The 20,202-nt window shown below is 38.9% G+C and overlaps 1 protein-coding gene across 31 annotated transcripts in view; it reads right to left on the reverse strand.

The window, feature by feature from the left end:
* Window positions 1-20,202, reverse strand: part of mapk8ip3 (mitogen-activated protein kinase 8 interacting protein 3) — a 28,956-nt gene that overhangs the window by 3,237 nt on the left and 5,517 nt on the right. For 2 of the 31 annotated variants that reach the window (XM_078950839.1, XM_011478329.4), the window contains exons 2-28: window positions 19,991-20,111; window positions 19,762-19,832; window positions 18,486-18,577; window positions 17,773-17,796; window positions 16,173-16,323; window positions 14,814-15,045; window positions 14,608-14,698; window positions 14,187-14,305; window positions 12,745-12,756; window positions 11,699-11,716; window positions 10,649-10,706; window positions 10,032-10,184; window positions 9,594-9,648; window positions 9,196-9,347; window positions 9,062-9,118; window positions 8,803-8,973; window positions 8,186-8,312; window positions 7,250-7,300; window positions 4,424-4,513; window positions 3,987-4,142; window positions 1,516-1,681; window positions 1,209-1,406; window positions 961-1,144; window positions 755-874; window positions 523-603; window positions 368-435; window positions 8-156 (exon numbers count right to left, since the gene is read on the reverse strand). In XM_078950839.1, the coding sequence (XP_078806965.1) occupies window positions 8-156; window positions 368-435; window positions 523-603; window positions 755-874; window positions 961-1,144; window positions 1,209-1,406; window positions 1,516-1,681; window positions 3,987-4,142; window positions 4,424-4,513; window positions 7,250-7,300; window positions 8,186-8,312; window positions 8,803-8,973; window positions 9,062-9,118; window positions 9,196-9,347; window positions 9,594-9,648; window positions 10,032-10,184; window positions 10,649-10,706; window positions 11,699-11,716; window positions 12,745-12,756; window positions 14,187-14,305; window positions 14,608-14,698; window positions 14,814-15,045; window positions 16,173-16,323; window positions 17,773-17,796; window positions 18,486-18,577; window positions 19,762-19,832; window positions 19,991-20,111 (2,967 nt within the window). Of the gene's footprint in view, window positions 1-7; window positions 157-367; window positions 436-522; window positions 604-754; window positions 875-960; window positions 1,145-1,208; window positions 1,407-1,515; window positions 1,682-3,986; window positions 4,143-4,423; window positions 4,514-7,249; window positions 7,301-8,185; window positions 8,346-8,802; window positions 8,974-9,061; window positions 9,119-9,195; window positions 9,348-9,593; window positions 9,649-10,031; window positions 10,185-10,648; window positions 10,707-11,698; window positions 11,717-12,744; window positions 12,757-14,186; window positions 14,306-14,607; window positions 14,699-14,813; window positions 15,046-16,172; window positions 16,324-17,772; window positions 17,797-18,485; window positions 18,578-19,761; window positions 19,833-19,990; window positions 20,112-20,202 lie in introns of all 31 variants that reach the window. The other 29 variants (XM_011478330.4, XM_011478324.4, XM_078950842.1 and 26 more) reach the window with 27 other exon arrangements.

Here is a 20,202-nt window from a genome sequence, read left to right on the forward strand (position 1 = left end):
GGTTCACCTCGATCTGCATACTCTTTGGTTGAATGACATGAATCTTGTTCTTGTAGCCACACCACACTTTATCGTGGACGACGGCCATGCAGCGGATGGAGTGATGAGGCCGGCCGAGGTCCATGAGGTGATAGTTGGACAAATCCCACTGACCGTCTGGGGAAAAAACAAACATTTTCAAAGACTCAATGCATTTTTTAAGACACAATTAGTAAAACTGATTATTTTTATATTGCTTGCAAGACAGTTTGCATTAAAATCAGTACCATTTTGTTGTTTTTACTTTTTATCAGCCATTGAATGCATCATGCTAAATAAAATGATGTAACGTTTTGTACAGAAATCCAACAAATCTTGGTGCCAGTACCCTCTGATCTGTGGAATATGGCTAGCGTCCCGTCTGCGAGGGCAACCAGTACACGACCTTTCACATGCCTGCAGAGAAACAGAGAATACGACTTTTCAGATACCCTTAGAGACCCAGACCTCATAACTATGTGCTGTACGCAGTGTTATTCTTACACCAAACTGAGCACTGAATCTTTGAGTTTGATGGAATGGAGACATTTCTTCCAGTTTCCAACAGCTGAATGGACGTAAAGCCTTGCAGGACAAAAAAGTAAGTTATTTCTTAAAAAAAATGTGATTAGTATGAGGATTCTATTTTCAAATATTTTCACATGCATTTAGGATTTTAGCTCAGACTTTAAAATCCTAAATGCGTTAATCGCTTAAATTTCAAATGAGTGATTACCAGCCGTTCTGAGCTCCGAGCCACATGGTCGGGGCCACACTGGTGTAGTTTTTGGCTTCTTGACTTCCATCCTCTGAATCTGTGGGCTGAGAGGATTCTTCTTTGGACTGGCCTGTGCTCCTGTGTGACCACACATAGCACAGAGTCTGGATTTTTTCTGCTAATTCCTGAGAACTCCTCATTGAACTCAGAGTCCAACCTCCTACCTGTCAAAGGCGTCTGCATGTCGAGGCTGGGGGTCGGTAAAAACGTGCTCCATAAATGGTCCCGGAGGTCCAGATCTCATCTCCGCCTGGTTAGCGGTTGATTCAGGAACCTCTGTTGCCTCCGTGGCTTCCTCAGCTGACTGGGTGGGGTGAATCTTCCCATTCATGGGGGGAGCAGTGGGAGCTACGGACAATTTGGGTAAGATGAACTGGCATTGAAGGTGCACGGATGTCTTCGATGCACTCACCTTGTCCTTTGTCCATAATGGGCGTGTCGGTCCGTGAGGAGCAGTTGCTTCGGGCAACGCTGCAGTTGGTGGCACAGCCGACGAGCGTGATGCCAGCCAGCATGCCCTCCACCCCACTAGCATCGTCTCCAGACCCCGCCCCCCCATCGCCGGGATCTAACACAATTTCTCCAGCTGGATAATCACTTTCACTTGCAGCTGAAGACAAGCAACACACACAAATACATCAAAGGACAGAAATTCAAAGCAGACACCAAACAGTAAAAAACTTCTGAAAGGAACACAACTCCAGGACTTTCCTCCTAACCTGGCACGCTGGAGATGCAGAGGACGTGAGCGTTGCAGACGTTGAACTGGTCGACCAGTGAACCGGGCTGGTTGGCATCGATGATGACCACCTTGCTGGCAGAGTGGGTGCTGGTGAGAATCCACACTCGACTGTTCATGCTGTCTGTCTCCTGAAGCTCCTTCGTCTGGAAGGGAAGACGAGGGAGCACACAGGGGTTAAAGGTGCATGTGGTCAGCCAGGTTTTGGTAGGTGTAGATGTTTGAAGACTCACTTCGATGAAAATTCTGCTTTTGGTGTTTTTAACAATTTCTTGTAGCATTTTTTAATTATTATTAAGACAATAATGCTTAAAATTCTATTTCTGAGTATTTCTTTTTTCAAACCGTTGGAAATCAGGAGCAAAAAACGCAGTTTGAAAGACCTTGTAGTTGGGACGTCGAAAATACAATTGGCAGGCATGCAGAGTGTTTCCAGAAACATTTGTGAAAGAATGGGTCGCTTTCAGGAGCTCAGTGAATTCCAGCGTGGAACTATCATAGGATGTCACCTGTGCAACAAATTTCCTCGCTCCTAAATATTCCACAGTCAACTATCAGCTCTATCATAACAAAATGGAAGAGTTTTGGAACAACAACAACTCAGCCATGAAGTGGTAGACCATTAAAACTGACAGAGGGGTCAGCAGATGCTGAAGCTCAAAGTGCAAACAGGTCACTGACTTTCTGCACAGTCAGTACCTACAGAGCTCCAAACTGACCTTCAGATTAGCCCAAGTACAGCACATATTCCTTCATGGAACGGGTTTCCACGGCTCAGCAGCTTCACCCAAGCCCCACATCACCAAGTGCAACACAAAGCGTCAGATGCAGTGGTGTAAAGCACGCCGTGGAGACGCCTTCTCTGAAGTGATGAATCACACTTTTCCATCTGGCAATTCTGATGGACAAGTCTGGGTTTGAAGGTTGCCAGGAGAACCGTACATTTTGGACTGCGTTGTGCTGAATGTGTAATTTGGTGGAGGAGGAATTATGGTGTCAGGTTGTTTTTCAGGACTTGGGTTTGGCCCCTTAGTTCCAGTGAAAGGAACTCTGAATGCTTCAGGATGCCAAAATGTTTTGAAAATGTCCATGCTCCCACCCTTGTGGGAACAGTTTGGAGTGGGTCCCTTCCTCTTCCAACATGACTGTGCACCAGTGCAGAAAGCAAAGTTCATAAAGACATGGAGGACAGAGTCTGATGTGGATGAACTTGACTGGACTGAACCCGACAGAACATCTTTGGGATGAATTAGACTCAGAGCCAGGTCTTCTCCACTAACATCAGTGTTTGACCTCGCTAAAGCGCTTTTAAAAAAAATTCCCTTGAACACACAACTCAACTTCGTGGACGGACAGCCTTCCCAGAAGAATTGGAGCTCTAATAGCTGAAAAGACCACTAGGAACACCTTTACAATAGATAAAAAGATGATCAGACTTTAAAGATCACCATTTGAGCATTTTTAATCCGTTTCAGCAGATGTTTCAAGCAGTGTTTTTTTTTAAAGAATTAAAATAGTTACATTATTACTTTAAGCAAAAAGTGAACTTTTATGGAAGTAACTGAAGCATTAATTAGGTGAAACCGATTCTAACATCTCAGAACCAGAAAAATTCTACTTTTTTTTCTCTTCTTTATTATATCATCTTGTTTTTCATTATAAACATGAATATACCATGTTATTTAATTCCAATGTTAAATGGCGAGGGAAGTCTGGGCATCTCTTCTTAGACTGATGCCCCGTGTCCCGGTCCTGTGGAGTGACGGATGGATGGATGGATGGATGGATGGACGGATGGACGGACGGACGGACAGACGGACGGACGGACGGACGGACGGATGGATAGATGAATGGATGGATGGATGGATGGATGGATGGACGGACGGACGGACGGATGGATGGATGATATAATATTTTTGGTTTGATGTTAATTATTATAATAGCCTCTTAGTTGACGTTCTTCCTGATATTTTGGGATCTTTGTTGACATGTCTGGACTAATGGATGTGTGTTATCATGTAATGCATTATTCATAGGGTTGTTACCCCCTCTGTATGCTTTTTTTTTTTTGCCCATAAGTCCCAGAGTGTTTGTCCCACAGCAGTATTACATGCATATTTGAAATTTGGCTTATTAGTTTTAAGTTATGATGTGTAAAGAAGCACTGAGGCATGCGTGTGCTGCTTTCTTATGAAGTTTACATTATAGTAGTGGAATTGATTGGACTTTCAGTGGTCCTTTTTTGTAAGTAGAAATACTTATTACAACCTCTTAGCTGAGTTTTGAACATTTAGGATCAAATTGATATGCAATAATAAATGATAGTGCTTTTCCATATCCTGCAAGTGAGGATTTTAGGATTCATCTAAGAATTACAGCCACATTCACTCTGGTGTAAGGACAAGCCTGGCCAAGTATGACACTTTCTATAAAGAGGGGCTTCCTGGTCACCTTTTTCTTTTCAGGAGACGTGTGATTGTTCTTCTTGTCGGATCCCTCCTCCTCAGCCTGCAGGGGGTCACCGCTGCCTGACAGGGATTTGGCAGATCCCATCCCAGGAGTGCTAGCCCTCCAACCGGTCAAATCTACCCCTGCTGCGCACCACAGCTGCAAGCAAGTGCAAGATAGAAAAAAAGATAGACATCCTTTTAGATTTGAATAAAATCTGCATCTCGTGCTCATGCGACTGTCGAAATGCATTTTAGAGATTGATGTTTTAAGTTTTAAGCAGAATTTCCTGAAGAAGTTACAATATTTTTCAATTTAATGAAGGTTTTATGTTAATTGTATATAATTAATGGATGAATAGATTTAAATTTGTATCAACCTTAAATAGTAAATACCTTTTTAAATTTCTGAATAATGTTTGTGTGAATGAAAAAAAGTACCTTCCTGTTGGGATCTTTCTCCACCAGGGGGCGACAGTACACCGGGACAGGAACGTTCTTCATGCGGTTATCCTCTTTGTCATTGGTGGTCTAAAAGCACAGGTGATGATTGGTCAGGAGCAAAGATAAGAATGGATGTTATGGTGTTCATCCATCAAATTATATGTCCTTCAACTGAGCGCAATAAAAGGTTTTTAAATTTAAAAAAAACACACCAAAAACATGAATTATTAGGAAAACAAATCCACTGCTTCCACCAACCTCTGTGGTAATTTTTTAACAGTCACTGGTAAATATATATATTAATAGTAAGAGTGAGAAAGATCACAGATAAGAAACAGCTGTCTTGGTGTTTATTAAGATGATTAAATAAACATCAGAATCATTTTTGTGCAGAGTAAATGAATGAAACTCTCTATCGAATTGTATTCTTAACTTACAGATGAGACTTTAGACTCAAGAGACTTGATGTTTGGTACGTATTTATATGTGTTAATAATATATAATGCAATAACTATGTGAACATTTGAATCAAGACACAAACAAATCCACTAAAATCAGCGTGTTTCCTGTTTGTCTTGTTTGTGCTTTTATTGCAAAAAATGGATAAAAGACGAAAACATCTGTGATGATTCTCAGTCAGTCAGGTGTTGTTATCTCTGGACTCTGTTCTCGAGGACAACTGGCCTTTAAAGGTTGATCTACAGTAGTAGAAGGGCGGCTTGTCCCGGCGGACTTCTATATTTATTACTGGGCGTCCAACTTCAGAAATAATGTGTATTGGTCCTTCTACTATGACCATACAGACCTTTACAGTTTCTCTATTTGGAGTCCTATTGCTATAAACCACCTTTTTTAATCCATCTACTATGGATTCAGTCTTCCTGCGATGGGATCATAGAGGTATTGTTCGTTTTAAAGATCTACTTATTGATAATACCTTGGCATTATCTGTGCAATTGAAAGATAAATTGGACCTTTTGAACTAAGATTTTTTCTTTTTCTTCAAGTACGTGATTTCTTTGTTTCACAACTACCAAATTGGTCAACCATCATAGAGACAGAAATAACTGACACGATTATGTCACTAGATCCATCCAGGAAGGGCCTTATCTCTAAATTGCACATATGCTGGACCTTAAACATCCTGTAGTGGATACATTTCAGATGACTTGGGAGGAAAATATAGGCCTCCCTATATCGAATGATACTTGAGTTTCTGCTCTTAAACTGGTAAACACCTTCATTTTGTGCTTGACAGCCAATCCAGTTTAAGGTGGTACACTGGGTCCATATTTCTAAGGTTAGGCTGGCTTCTGTGTACACCACACTTAGCCCACTGTGTATTAGATGTAATCTTGCAGAGGCCTCTCTTTACCGTATGCTTCTTTTGATGCCCTCATTTAAATATTTATTGGATGGTAATTTTTGACACAATGTCTCGTTTATTTAACACCAAATTTGAAACCAAATCCATTAACAGCCCGTTTTGGGGTCGTGGAGGACAGAGCCTTCTTAGATTCTGCCAAATACTGTACAGCCTTTCCCTAACTCCTGGCATGACTTCTATCCTTCTTAAATGGAAAGATACCTCTCCTCCATCTCAGTCACAGTGGCTGCAGGATGTCCTGTCTTTCTTTAAATAGGAGAAAGTCCGGTATTCACTTAAAATGGATTTATGGGGTCCCTTTCTGAGAATGTCTCTAGCGCTGTGTTGGTACAAGCTTGTAGCAGTTTAGCTGCATGTGATACTACATGATCATGATGCAGGTCATGGTGTGGTGGAGTGGCGATATGTTTTTGGCAGTGACAGGGAAGGCGGGGCTTTAGGCATGTGGTATTTTTCTCTTTCTTTATTTCTTTTCTTAATTATACTATTTCAGCCATACAATATTCCTGTTTTGGTGATTTGTCTTTCAGACTTTTGGAACCTTGTAATGCATCAAGATTGTGTTTTGTTTAACATGCATGTAAAACTCAAGTTAACTTATCTATTCTATACTTCTGCTGGATACATATATTCACAATCTTAAAAAAAACCAAATCTGGACTGAAAAAAAAAGGTAAATCTAGAAGGCATTTGGCTGTTCATCCAAGTGGCTTCATCAGCTCCTGATGGGGAATTCCGGTTATTTATGTGCTGACTACTTCAGTAAAACGTCTTCTTCATCAACCTTTTAAAGCCCAGTTCCACTGAAGGACAGAAACGATAAAGTTAAACACAGAGAAAGCTCTCAACAGAGAGGGTTTTTCCTTTAACCCTTGTGCTATCTTAGATGACCCCACCCTTGCATTGACGTGTTATTCCTACCACAAAGGTGGATAAAGTTAGAAAGATTTTATGTAATCCATGGACACCAGTGAAGATCACAAATCATTGAAGAAAAAAGGTTCAGAGCACTGTCTAGTGGGTCTAGATGACCCAACTCCCAATGTTAAAGTGCCTAGGATAGCACAAGGGTTAAGAACAAACACCAGGAGAAAAAGGAGGTTAGGAGATGGCTGCATCTTTGAGTCAAGCAGGGCAGGTTGAGACTGACAGAGGTTAAAGGTTAAAAGGCTGCAAACATGGGCAAAGGGAGCAAACTCATCAGGGATCACCTGCACAGGAGAAATAATATAATTCATTTTGTATGCTTATTAATAGTGTTTCTGACTGACAAAGACTGTAGATCTATGGAAATCATCATGCACTTTGATCTAAACTCCCTACAACTTCCCTGGGTTTTAGCTGGCTGCTTCTGCAGGGGTCAGAGCTTTAGGTCGAAGGTTAAAAGGAAGGGGAGCCTTGTAGGCGCATGCTGACACTCTGTCGGTCTGACTTGCCTGTTGTCTCTTCAGTGGGCTGTCCTGAGCGCTGTCCATCTGACCACCAGTCTGTGGGAGACCAGAATTAGAGCCGCCTGCCTACCAACACTCTGCCCCCGGCCTTAAAGCCAACCGGCTAACCTTAGCTCCAGCCGAAGCTAACAGCGGTTGATGTGAAGTCAAGATCATTTTTAAAACCAAAGTGTAACTAAATCAAATACTTTTATTCACCTTTCTGGTGAAAGTGCTCATTAACTATAACAGTTCTCCTAAAATACATGGCAATAAGTCATTTTTGCATAAAGAGGCCATAGCTTTCTATGTGTTTGACATTATACAGCGCTTTTACTACATTATTATTTATAAATGCACTTTGGATATATATTTGTGCTGAGCATTAATTTTGCTTTAAGTAACTTAGGTACCTTCTTAAATTTGAGAAAATATCAATTGACTCAACAAATTCACAGTAGACTAGGGTTTTGAACAGAAACGGAGCATAGCAGTGAATCCATATGCACTATTTTATTTGACAATTTAAAAAAACCTAAATAGGTTGTCCTCCATGTCAAACACTCACACTATCAGGATGTACAAGACTGAAACCACCACCAACCTACATTATTTATTGTTCTGATAGAACAGTTGAGAAAGTGCTGACCGGGTTTTGTTTTGGACAATTAAGTTAAGGAAGCACTGATTTTGTGTGACGGATATTTTGAAATCATTAAAAAGGAACGTGTCAAATTATTGGTGTATAATAAACTTGTAAATGAACATTTGTTCACTTATGTGAGCTCGCTTTTGCATATACAAAAGCTGGTTATCTGCTATAGGTACCAACATCTTAAAATCTAAAACCTCCTTCGCTGACTGGCTACCATCTGGAAGTTTCACTGTGTTGTGACTCAAACGGTGAGGCAGAAAAAGGCGTTTGGTTAACGTGTGAGTTACCTGTTTAAGGCGCGATGGCACACTCCAGCCACAGGCCTGCATGATGCCGTCATCGCGGCGCATGTGCTCTCGCACCTGTCTGTACTGTTCACGCCGCTGTTCTCGGCGGGCCAACAGTGCCGAGTCACTGAGGAGAGACGCAACACCGTTACTGGCCAGTCTGGAAGCAACGAGAGGGAAGGGACAGAAAAGCGAAGCGTTAGCAGCCTGGCCAGCCAGCAGCAGCGCAGAAGAGCAGAGAAAGATGAGCTGCAGCAATGCAGGGTTTGGCACCCATAAAAAAAACTCCTCCCCTTCCTAAAAAAAAAAAAAAGCATTTTTTTTATTTGACAGTTTTGGAAAAATTCTTGATGTACTTCTAAAATGTAAAGAGGTTTGTTTCATTTATTCAGGTCTGTTTATGACTAAAATCATAGCTCAAACTCCATAACCCTGAGACTAAAATGTGTTAAAAACGCATTCGTTTTTTTTTTACTTCAGAAGAAAAATCAATCCAGAATTTAACCAAATTACACTCTGCAAGCTGCAATAAGCACGCAAGCAACCAGACACTCAGAACCAAGCAGCATAGGGAGTAGACAGGCTGTTTTATGCTGGAAAGCCCTGTGGACGCTCACTCTTCAGGGAAGAACTCCAGGGTGCGGTTGGAGGTGGAGATCTGGCACATGGTGTGGCTTCGCCGCTGAGTAAATCCAGCCGGCGAAGGAGACTTGTAATGGATATTGACGCTGTAATATGGCCGCTTCACAGGTGGAGGGCTGGACGATGTGCTGAAGAGACGTGCAAAGCTTTGGGACAGAAAAGAATAGGAGACAGCTTCAATTTTGGTTTCTTATTTGTTCAAAATGATCTTCCCAAGAGATTATATATTCTCACAACTGCCAGATGGTGGACTTCTTTTTCTCCTGGATTGGGGGACTCTCCCTGGATGCCCTGTGGTGAAAGAAAATCAAACCAGTGATAAACTTTTCGGGAGTAAAAATCCATAAATAGCTGTCCTTTAGCTTTACCTGATCATCTCTGTCCACCGAACAGCCTCCTGGAGCTCCATCAGCCTCTCTTTGTACTGGTTCCTCTCCATCAGCACACGGGCCATCTCCACTCGGGTAAAGCGGCGCCGCTGGGTCATCGTCATGTCTCCGTCTTGTATGGGTGATGAAAACTAATCAGAGAGAAACAGAACAAAGCTGAAGTCCTGCTAGTTTATTGATAATTGAGCTGTTTAACGCTGCAATACCTGACTCATAAAAGTAAATAAAGGTGTCGGAGAATTAGTTATTCTTAATTGAACTTTTTTATTTTGCACTTTAGTCACAGCTTAAAAAACCTGGACACTGCAAAATAAAAAGATAATAAGTAGAAATTTAAAAAATATCTATTATAAAATTGTTAAAGAAAATGAAATTACATCATCTCCTTCGTCCTTGGAGTCCCGGGATGCTCCGAGAGCCTCTGCTTTTAACCTGCAACCAAAACATAAACCCACATTTTATCTGGCCTTGAAAAAAGTGGGAATTTGATCAAATAGAAAAATAAATGTCTTAAACAATGTAACTGCTCTCAAAAAGGCATTGTTAAGACAACATCTTTTTCATTTGTGATAGTTGTGGCATACTTGTAACATGTACAATACTTTTGTTTTTGCCATTTTAGATTCCCTTTTGATTGAGATTTAAGGATCTTGGGCAATTTAAATATTGGTGTTGTTTTCCAACTACTATCTTGATTTTTTTACAATAGTCTCAACAAAAGTATCTTATTCCAAGCACACAGCAGAACCAGCTGCTCCTTTACCACTTAATTTACACAGGGAATCTTATCAACATTAACTTCCTGATGGCATCACCTCTTAATTTCTTCCTCCAACTCTTTGATTCTGGCGTCAACTTTGTTCTTGGATTGCCGCACGGCCTCCAGCTCCTCCCTCAGCACCTCCTGCTCCCCTGACAGCTCGTCTACTTTGGCAATAAGATCATTTTTCACGATGTTGAGAGCATTTCTGTGAAGAAGCAGAAACAGCACAGGGTAGAATAACATGCTGAAAAACATTTATTCTGTCCAGAGCGAAAAACGTTTTAATCCAGTATATTTTTGATACTTTTACTGATATTACAAAATTCAACTAGCCAATCAATGATTTGCGATTTAATTCTAAACCCTAAGAAAGTTACACTTCCCATGGGTCACCCATCATAAAACAGAGCCAGAGAAGCAAAATCTTCACAAACTGTCAGACTTTACATGTTAAATGATAAAACTAGGATACCCAGTACACACACAAACACACAGAAACACACACAAAAAACTAGTATTACCAAAAGAAAAAAAAGCTATGGTCCTGCAATTTGGCAGCCTTTTTGTTAAATTAAAAGTCAGCTGACTTCTGTTCTGCCTTTGTTAGTATTAATATTTATCAAAAGTAAAAGAAAACAGCAAAAACTGTCTTCTTCCTTTGAGTCTTACTTGGTCTCTAAAAGCTGCTTGTTCTCCGTCAGCAGGTTCTCCACCTCCTTGCCCATCCCTGAAACATTACAACCAAGCAACTGTAACTCCTATTGTCACTAAACAACATTCTGAGTTACATCACAGGTCAAATGCATTAACATCCTGATAGTCTATACAACCAATAATTATGTAAATCATCAATTATCCTCATTCTTTTATTCATTTATTTTATTGAACCCCGTAAGGTTTTAAAAATAACACTTTTATGGTTGAATGAACAATTAAAATATACTACAGTTCTCTAATTTTCATACAGAAACAAAGAAAATTTATAAAGTGTTTTTTTAATCTGCATGAACACAAACCTGAAGTTTACAAAGAAAATTACAATACTGTAAATCAATACATTTCTGTCCTAATAAAAAGTAAAAATTACAGCACATTTTTTACAAAAGCAGCAAGCATTTAGCAGTGCAAGCCAGGTGCCAAAATATAGCAAAAAGGGAAATAAAAAAATAAAAAATGCTGTGATCTTCCTCAAAGCAGGTGAATAATGTAAAATATGAAAACATGAAGGGTTAGATTTTTAGATCAATTGAATTTAATAAAAACACAAAGGTTTATGTTATTGTATAAAATCTGAATAGAAGTTCAACTGATATTATGAAAATATCTCATGAATCTAATGGTAATATTAAACCAATGAGGATTAACGTGGTTATGAAAACATGTATTTATCTCCTGTTGTATTTCTGTTTCTGTTTATTTTTTCAATGAAATTAAATTTGCTCTTTATATCAGCTGAAATCAATCATGCAGCTGTAAACGTTATCAAAACTTATTTTCTGAACAACTTGAAAGATGCTCTTAGTTTTAAATGTTTTTAAAAAGTGGTAAAGGAATAATAGAGCATAACCCTTTGTGCGACTTTTGTAAAGGACAACATAAAAAAAAATCCTGAATATGAGATGCAAAACAGACACGCTGAAGAAGTGAAAGGGAAGAACAACCAGCCAGGGAATAAAGAACTAAAATTCTGACAAGACGAGTAGGCATGAGGTGGCTTACCGAAGAAATCATCACGGACTGGAGGCAAATTTAAGAAGAAGGTAGAAAAAATGAGAAGAAAGAAAAGAGATGGTTGATGATTAGAGAAACAGGGTGAGAAGAGAGAGAATATTGAAAAGCTTAAGTGTGTGATATTTTAAAATAATTTAGCTTGCACTGTGTGTTTAACAGCTTTTTCTTTAAATAACTTAACATAAACATTGATGATGGGCTGCCACAGGAACAAGCCATTAACTGGAAATTAGACTCTTAAATATAAAAAGCCTCATTAAATGTATGTAGACCATTTTAGCAAGCGGGAGACCATGGACTGTGAGTAACTTTAGTGTTGGTTAACTTTCGAGGTATCAACAAAAACTCCCCACATTCATTCATTTTAATAATTTATTTTATGTGTGCATCAATCAGTCATAAACATGTAGAAAAATGCTACCTTTAGGATAAAACTTACATCCTTGGATACAAAAGTCTTTCAAAAATTGTCCAAAGAACAATGTCCAAGAAAACTTTAGGAAGCATAGGCTTTATTGTCTTTTCTGGATGATACACTTGTAGTTTACAAGTTTCAGGATCAGAATGAGTGACTAATAAACAGGTATATATATAACCCCCTGATGTCTGAATTCATTTCAAGCTATGAAATACTTTCATGTAGATGCTAAATTAAGATAATTTTGGAGCTGAAGTGGTTTGAGTCACATTTGCATCAATAGGCATCAATAGGGGGTAAAAAATCTAAAAAGAGGTGTATTTAAAGCATGATGCTGGTAAAACCTCTTTACCTTTTTATTGATTCTGTTTCTAATTTTTACAAATCTTGAAAGTGATTGACACATCTGGTTGCTTTTGAATTTTAAAGTATTAAACTCTTCATTGAACTATTTTTTTAATCAGGTTTACATTTTTCATACATTATTATAAAATGTAGTGTGTCTTTGTTTTCAGGTATTTTATAAATGGACTGTTTTCCTTCGGTTCGAAGAGAAGTAAAAGAGTAAAAGAGCTGAGGGAATAAAGAAAAGAATACCAATGCACAAGATACACACCTGAGAACTCCCCTATGGGTGTCACCGGCAGAAGCACATAAAAGGGAAAAAAGAAAAGAAATGGGTGAGAGGTTACCAGATGGACTGAAACCGGGTCAAATTTCCCTGTCTGCTCCATCTACGTAAAAAGTCAGGGATGGTATAACGAAGCTCAGAGCAACCTAAATTCAGAAACAGAAACTAAAATAAACAAAATTATTGGATCATTACAAACATAAAGCAAGAAAACAAATGTAGCCATGATGTGAAACTGCACTAAACGGACCATAAATGTTATAGTTATATGAAAAAAACCTTTTTAAAGTGTGAATCAAACTGCTGTAGAAATGTCATATCTGCTCCTCTAATCATGACTGTTTTTTTTTCTTGCATGACTTTGCAGTGATGCAGCCCTGCAGCCTTCCAGGCAAATAAAAAACAAGAGTGCAGTGAAGCATTCCCGAAGCCTCACATGAAGCTGTCTGCAGAAAAGGAAAAGCAAAAAGCTGCTTCTCAAATCAAATCAAATCAAACCTTATTTATAAAATAGCGCTTCTCATGCATTTTGTGCAGCTCGAAGCGCTTTAACATTAAAAACAGAACACACACAATATTACAGTAAAAACCCAACCCACCCTTTACCCTTCCCACTCCCCTCCGTTCAAACATATGACCCATGCCCCCCCCCCGTACAAAGAATAATGACTATGTAACTTTAGAAAAATAAATAAGTAAATAAATAAGCAAGCAAACAAACAAGTATGGCTTGGCTCTGCTGTGAGGAAACAGTATTTGGGAATCCTTTCATTCCAGGAGCCAGCTTGGCCATGGGAGCATCGCCACAGCACCCACCCAGACTGGGACAACACTGGGGTCCACGTCACAGCTGTGAAGCTGCAAAGTTAGACCCCAGCTGCCCCAGCAAGGGCAAGAACTGCAGCAACAACCACCGACCAAGCAGGCAAGCCCTGGAGGAAAAGATCCCCACAAGAAACACTGGGGCTAAAATCATGATAAGATACTAAAATTAGAGAGTTAAGATTTATATAAAAACATAAAATTGAGCATAAGATGCATAAAATGAAAATAAATACATAAAATAGCCTATACTAAAAGTAATAGAATAAAATATCAGTTAAAATCAACTTCTTCCTCTTTCGGCTTCTCCCATCAGGGGTCGCCACAGCGAACAAGTCGCATGGTAAACTTGGCAATGTTTTACGCCGGATGCCCTTCCTGACGCAACCTTCTCAAACCGGGCTTGGGACCGGCACAGAGGTAGAGAAGGGAAATCAGTTAAAATCAACTAAAAGCTAAATTAAAAACTGCAACACATGAATGCATCAGCCCTTATGCTCCACCACTTTGGCATGAAAAGTGTTTGAAATCACATGTCATATTTACACAAAATCATATTTTGAAGCTCATAAATGAGTTTGCCAGAGCCAAAGCCCTCCTCATACCCAGCAGTTCGGCGCCTGCATCCACATCCCCGATGATGTCCGATTTGGCGTCTTTGATCTCATGGTACAGGGAGTCAGTGTTGATGCCAAAAGCCTCGTTGACTATGCCCTGACAGGGACTGAAACACACAAAAATCTACTAATCTGCACTGCTGTTGTATCTTCCATCAAAATAAAAGTTTCTAGATTCTTCTAGTATTTGAAATGAATTAACATTTTTGGTCCTGATGGGAGCAAAAATCTACATTAGTGTTGAGGTTTTTTGAATAGGATAAAGGCAAAGCTTTTGGAGTTTGCAGAATCCATGATATTAACTTTGTTGTTATAATCTTAAGAAAATAATAATAATATATATAAAGATAGTAAAAGTGCTATAAAAGCTCTTAATGTACAAATAAAAAGACCACAACATAGTCCTAACCTGTTTCCTCCTCCATACACGGAGTGTTCCAGCTCTGGAGTGGAGTCAATGATTTCCTGAAACTCTGACCACTCGTCGCTGCTTCCCATACCTGGAATATCATAAATACATCACACAGCTTCCAATTTATGAAACATTTCAATAAATAATTAACAATGGAAGAGAAAAGCTCCATTTTCCTCTTATTTGGTTTAGCATTTGCTCACCAATGCTGACATTCCTGGTTTCCTGGGAAACCTGCACCTCCATGTTCCGACTTAAACGCTTGCCACTTTTCCTCCTGTTCCCAGCAGGCACCATGTCAAAATCAGACTGTAGCAGGAACCCTTCATTGATAGGGGTGACCGTGGCGGAGGGGACAGAGGAGGTGGGTGTGTTGGACTTGCTTCCTGTGCTGCTGGGTGTAGCTGCCACTGAGTCAGACTCAGATCCATCCTCCTTGATGAGTGGCGATGTGTGACACAAAGGGTAATAGATAAAAACCACAAAGAGAAAAGTGAGACCCAGACAAAGAAGCTGAGTATTTAGCTGCTGGTATGTTTGATATTTGACAATTTATCGTTTCATAATAAGTGGAAATTTAATTTGAGAGCACATCAAATGCAAAAAAGCTAGTGATTGGATTTATGGCTCTTTCTAGTGAGCCAAATCTTTTGTATCAGTTTCAAAGAGCCTTTCAAAAGACTGGCTTTTATAGTATTTATTCATTTTTTAGAAGTCTGCATGAAGTTTATTTGTTTAAACTTGGAAATAACCACAGGGAGGACTGATGGGCTTAGATCTGAATCAAAATAACTGAAATTTAGATTTTATTTAATGCAATTCTGTAATTTATGAACTCTGCTTCTGAACAGAAACTAGGTAATGCTGTGCAGCAAAAAGGTTAGAACATAAACCTACGCTTTTAAAGCATCAATACTTTCATTTTGATGTATAGAGAGGGCTTAACAGTTAAGCTCCTTGTTGAAAATGTTTCATATAAGACTTGGACATAAAAAGTGTTGAATGAAAGCTAAACCTTTTTTTACTATTTGATCTTAAAACTGACTGAGTAAAAAGTGTAATTAATAAAAATTAAAAATTATTTGTTATATGCTGAAGTCACTAACTGGGAGAAAAAAGGGTTTTGAATCTTTTAAGTCCTTTTTGATTCTTAAAATGATTTTTTAAAAATCATTGATATCTATTTACTTTTGTTTTCAAAATATCTTTATAAACTGCAAAATACAAATGTATGCTGTCATAAAATAAGTAAAAGCTTTAAAAATTGTAAGCACAAAAAAAGCAATAAATAATTCTACAAGTACCAAAAACTTTACAAGGAAAAAACATAAATATGGTCCCTGCTTGCTTGAGTCAAACTCAATTTTTTAGCATAAATTATGACTTCAAAGAAAATTTTTATAACAGATTACATCAAAAAAGCTTCCTGAAAAATGACACAAGCAGGCGCGGGAGGGGAGGTGGTCCGTGTGGGTGTGGCTAGCAGCTTCAGTGCAAGCCCCTCCCTCTTTCAAGTCCCCGTGGTTTTGATCGAGTAGGACAGGTCCCACTGTCAGTCCCACCTGGTAGGCAGAGCTGAATGTTGAACAGCCGAGCTCGCTGACCTGCCAGATGTCTTTCCCGGGCACCATCCTAGCCCCCCCGAGACCCCCACGTACCATTCCCTCTCCGCTGGGGTACAGGCTCAACGAAGGCGGGCGCTCCGCTTTGCTGCTGACGCAGGAGACAGAGGAGGGTGGGGACAAATATCAGTCTTCTTATCCATCACAGTTATGACTTCCTTCTCTGCAGGCATCAGCGTCCTCCTGGCATGCGCTGCATGCACAATAGGGAATCCGCCTGATATTTTCTGTACAGTTTTAAGCTTCGTTGCATCATGCCCGAAAAATACACTTAATAAAGTTTTTCCCAAACCGTCAACATGCCTTGTTTAGTGTCCAGCTGTTTGCTTTCAATGAATTTTGTGTGAAAAACACAGCTATCAAAGTGCAGCATAAATGCAGCTTGATTACAATTTGATTCAATCTGCTGTTTAAGAACAAATAACATTCAAATGAGGCAGGAAAAGCACAAGGATGGACAAACTAGCACACATAAAAATGAAGGAGCAGAAGGTAGGCAGATATCAGGAAAACCTTAATAAAACTGATTGAATTTATTTCATGTCATACAGAGCAGCAGTGCCTTTGGAATTACAAATGGCTATCACAAACATCAAGAATAGGGCAAATACAGTGTTTTTCTTTTGGTTAGATGGATCTGTTTTACAGGTGTGGCTACTCAAAAGACTTTTCTCAGAACAAACATGCGATTAAAATGCAATTTGATGTAACTGATGATAAATAAAGGACTTGTTAGACATGAAGGCAACCCAGAAACAAATGATGAGGGTTCCAATGCAGGAATCGAATTAAGTTAAATCGAGTCTTCAGGCAAACAGTCAGATGCAACAGGGACAGTTAAGAGTTAACTTTTTTTTCCCATATTTTTAACTTAGCTAAACAAATAGCTTGTCCTTCAAATCTTACATTTGATCTGAATTGCTGAATATGCAAACATTTCGGAAATAATAATACTGTTTTTTGTGTTTTTGCAATATTTCTATGAACTCAAAATTAAGGATTTTAAAGAATAGTTATTTATGTTTTCTATGTTGTGCTCTATTTTAAATCTTTGCAGGGAGTGTTCCTGCAGCTTGTGTCCAGCATAATTCCAACTGCCTCCTGCACTCAGCATTGCAGCTGCAGTATTGACACCTGTCCGGACAGCAGATGATAACGCTTTTTCCTGACCTCTATCCAATTACAAAAGTAATGCCTTCTATTGCTTACTGTCCAAAATGCCAGTGGAAAAACGCCAGAAAACAAAATGTGTTTTCCTGCATGTGCTAAGTCACTTTCAGCTTTTCTTTTTTTTTTTACTTGTGTTCCTAGAAAGTGTGTATAATCCAGTTTTTTTTTCTTCCTAGAACCAACATCTATCTGTCCTGCTGCTGTCGTTACCTAGGTCTTGAAACGGGACAAAAAGATGACAGCCATTTTTAAAGCATTAAATCACAGCTAATAATGATAACAAAAAATCCTAGTCACACTTAAAATCCAAGCAGGTCAGTCTGAAAGGGAAAAGGAAGTGGGGGCAGTCGTGGAACCGTTCTGGATTTACCTCTTCCTCCATGTGTGGCGTTGACTGTGCAAACAGCAGCACGAAGTGCAAGACAGACAAGACAGACATTGATTAGAGAGACAGACCAGAACACGCCATGGCCCTCATAAACACTTTGGGTCCTTTGTTTAAAACCCATTTTTGGAGTATTTTTCTCAGGTCTGTGCTTGAAACTGCTCTTTTTTTATTAGTTTAATAAAATAGATTTCAGAGCAGGAGTTCCTGCTAATATTTGCTTTAATTGTGTATATTGTAATCCCTTAAGGACTCAATAGGTAACATGTAATAATCAAGTAATTTGGATTATGGAAGGTTTGTGCATCAGAATGACTTGTTTAAGTGTGATTTAGGATTTACATAGAATAATGCAGGATGTGATTATTCTATTTCTCACTTACAGAAGCTACACCAGATGTCCTGCTTGTCGTTTTGCCTGTGGGCGGGGCTTTAGCGCAGTGATGCAAACAAAGACAAGACTTTTTTTTCTCTAATAATTTTCCTCAGGGCTCATAATGCCTGTTATGTTTCCTTGTCCCTCTATTTTCTTGCAAGTGACACAGACCAGCTGTTCCTCACAGGTAATGACACCAACATGATGAGTTATGATGGAACATTGAAAGCTGCATGCATCCCGAAAAACAACATGGAACTTTTTCAGCGAGACAGTGGTGAAGGGTTCTGATCATCACAGTGACACCAAAACGGCTACTCACGTTCGTCCACAGCCGGTTCCTTCCGACTGGCTGTTACTCCCTGCCTGCTGCAGTTTGGACCGCTCTATGTGCTCCACGTACGTCTGAATCATCTGTGGTGCAAAAGAGTGAGAACTGATGAGACAACATAGGAGCTGAGAGTTTTCAAACTATAAAAATTTTTTGTGTCTTTTAAAAAACTGTTACAAATTTAATGTCTAGTTTAAAAGATCTGATGGAGATGTTTTGGTCAGGATTTGGAGTACAATGGTGCACAGTTATCCTTTTCATGCCAAGGTTTTTTTGGCTAAGAATAACATAAAGACATTTTACCACAAGAATTACTCGACAAACAAATCAGAAAAATATTCTTTACAACAACAACAAAAAAACCTCAAATTTAAAGCACAAAAACACGCAGTCCTAATGGTTTCAGCCATGGTGTAGCTCAGGGCTCTGTGCTTGGCTCAAGAACTTTGGAGGACAGAGGATCCTCTTACAGAAGAAGTTACAGCTCTGTGAGAGCCAGAAATCGTGCTTGTTTGAAGATGACCAAATACTTATTTTCCACCATAATTTACAGATAAAATATTTAAATATCAGACAATAAATTTTTTTCTCATTTTGTCTCCCATAGTTGAAGTATTCCTATGATGAAAATGACAGGCCTCTCTCATCTTTTTAAGTGGGAAAACTTGCACAGTTGGTGGCTGACTAAAAACTTTTTTGCCCAACTGTATAATGATTTAAACTGACATGCAGTGGTTTCTTTACAATTAAGGACAGATTGCGGGGAACTACAACAACACCAGAGTTTATAGAGCAGGTTTCTAAAGACAGATATTCTATTTTTTTTTCTTTACTGTCCTATTCCGACTCCATTTGGTCAAAACAAATCCTCACTCATTGAGTTTAAAGATTTTTATTTGTTGTCACTTCTCACTGTTACATGATCAGCACAGGGCATTATGCTGGAAAAAAAGTTCTACAAGCAAGCCATAATAAACTAAACTTTAAGTCATTGGAAATAAGGATTAAATTGGATTATACTAGTGAAAGGAGATACTAGTCTGAGCTAATATTATACTTTATTTGTGTGTCTTCTATGGATAGTATCTTAAGACAATGCTCCTTTTTGATTGAATCATCATAAAAACATAAACAAAAAGATAAATAACAGTCTAGACTTATTCCATGTTTATTAAGATATTATAAAAGTATTTCTGAATATGTAATCTCTTTATATGTTAAAGTGTTAGTGTGTGAACTTCTCACAGCATTCAGAGAGTTTTCTCACCTCAGTGTGGCGCTGGTGAAGAGCGTTGTACTCTTTCTTCAGGTCCGACTCCCTTTCTTCTAGCCTAGTAACTGTAAAAAAAAACAGAAAATAGGGAAAGATTTACTTCGTTATTTAGTGGCAAAAGTTTTTTTTAACAGGTTAGCCAAACACATTTTTTTTAGGATCAAAATTATTCATGATTTCAAAGTTAGTATATATTCAAAAAGGAAGAGATCTTTCTACTCACTCTGGTCAGAGTAGTTTTTTGTCTTGAGCTCCAACTGTTTTCCTTGCAGCTCCAGAAACTCCACCTGCATCTGCAGGTCCTTCTTCTCAGCTTCCAGAGCATCCTCAAATTCAATAAATTTCTGATACAAAAAAGCAACGATAAAAAATGTGGTTAAAACAATTTATTATGTGGATTTGTTCACAGTTTAAATAAGGAAAAAAAATCAGACT

This window comes from Oryzias latipes, chromosome 8 (genome assembly GCF_053564925.1).
Source record: "Oryzias latipes strain Hd-rR chromosome 8, Olatipes_Hd-rR_3.1".
In the NCBI taxonomy this organism is placed as follows: Eukaryota; Metazoa; Chordata; class Actinopteri; order Beloniformes; family Adrianichthyidae; genus Oryzias; species Oryzias latipes.